This window comes from Contarinia nasturtii, unplaced genomic scaffold (assembly GCF_009176525.2).
Source record: "Contarinia nasturtii isolate CC-2019 unplaced genomic scaffold, AAFC_CNas_1.1 Cnas_scaffold_1924, whole genome shotgun sequence".
NCBI lineage: Eukaryota > Metazoa > Arthropoda > Insecta > Diptera > Cecidomyiidae > Contarinia > Contarinia nasturtii.
In genome coordinates this window covers 1-1,085 of record NW_022199254.1, presented here as the reverse complement: position 1 = coordinate 1,085, position 1,085 = coordinate 1, and the positions used below count along the sequence as shown (strand labels likewise).

General features: G+C 32.8%; 1 protein-coding gene across 1 annotated transcript; it reads left to right on the top strand.

The window, feature by feature from the left end:
- Positions 1-156: 156 nt before the first annotated feature.
- Positions 157-1,080, top strand: LOC116347493 (the record flags this gene model as incomplete). The annotated part of the gene is made up of 3 exons (XM_031778089.1): positions 157-403; positions 631-800; positions 970-1,080. Coding segments are annotated over exons 2-3 (273 nt in total), but the record flags the coding sequence as incomplete, so codon positions are not given.
- Positions 1,081-1,085: the final 5 nt, after the last annotated feature.

The following is a 1,085-nucleotide window of genomic DNA, read 5'->3' as shown; positions in this document are numbered from 1 at the left end:
TGAATAGGATATCAAGTCAATTTTTGTATCATACTAATTGATTTTTTTCTGTTTTTTTTTTTTCGTTCCATTGATGACGTTGAATTCGACTGAAACTACACACAAATCCTGGCCCAAATCCGACCATCAACATATGCCCGATAATGGATGAATTTTTCACAACAATTGTTTATTCCTAAGTCTTCCGCTCGACTTATAGGTGGCGTTAATTGGCTGCCTTTATTTTGTTTATGAAAAAAAACACCTTTTACAAAAATCTCATACACACATACAATATCAGCACTTTTCACTCAGATGTCGTATGTATTGTGTTATGATGTGTTTGATCACATAAAATTTGACAAACGAGCCTCTTTTATTATAATAGTGTGACTCGCAGAAGTGTCAACATTGAAATATTTCGGTATTTGTACTTTCGTTTTTAGTTTGGTTAGAAACTTATTGCCCATTAACCAATGGACATTAGAAGTTTGATTTAGTTTTTGAAGTTTTGTATTTTTGTACTTTTGATGACATTCTTAACATTAAAATTTGTGATCGAATTCTGATAGACCATATAGTTTATGGAAAATATGTCGTTTATTTCAATTTTCACATTTCTCTCACTTTTGTGCATTTCTCAACTTGAAGCTAACAATATGAGCCGTTTAAGCAAAGGTGACCCTAGTAGTTACTCTGAGCCAGAGAATGTTGTAACCCGGCACACCGAATTGTTCTGGAATGTTGATTTCGACAATCAAATGATCAGCGGTGAAGCCATCTTACACTTTGACATCGTTGCCAAGGAAATCGAACGCATTGTGAGTTTGTTGTTATTCAGAGGTTTTTTTATATTTAAATTGATGATTTAGTTAAAAATGTCGTCTATGTTCTTGCTTTGCAAAAAAGGGTGCTTGACATTATTGAAATATGATACAAACAATTTTTTTGTTAATTTTTTAAATTTGCATTTTTTTTTTGTTTTGACAGTTACTCGATGTAAGCGACCTGATGATCAGTGAGGTTAACGTTATCACCGAAGATGGAAAGATTCCAGTTAATCACTTTGTGTCTGATTTGGTTAAAGATATCGGCTCGAAATTGAC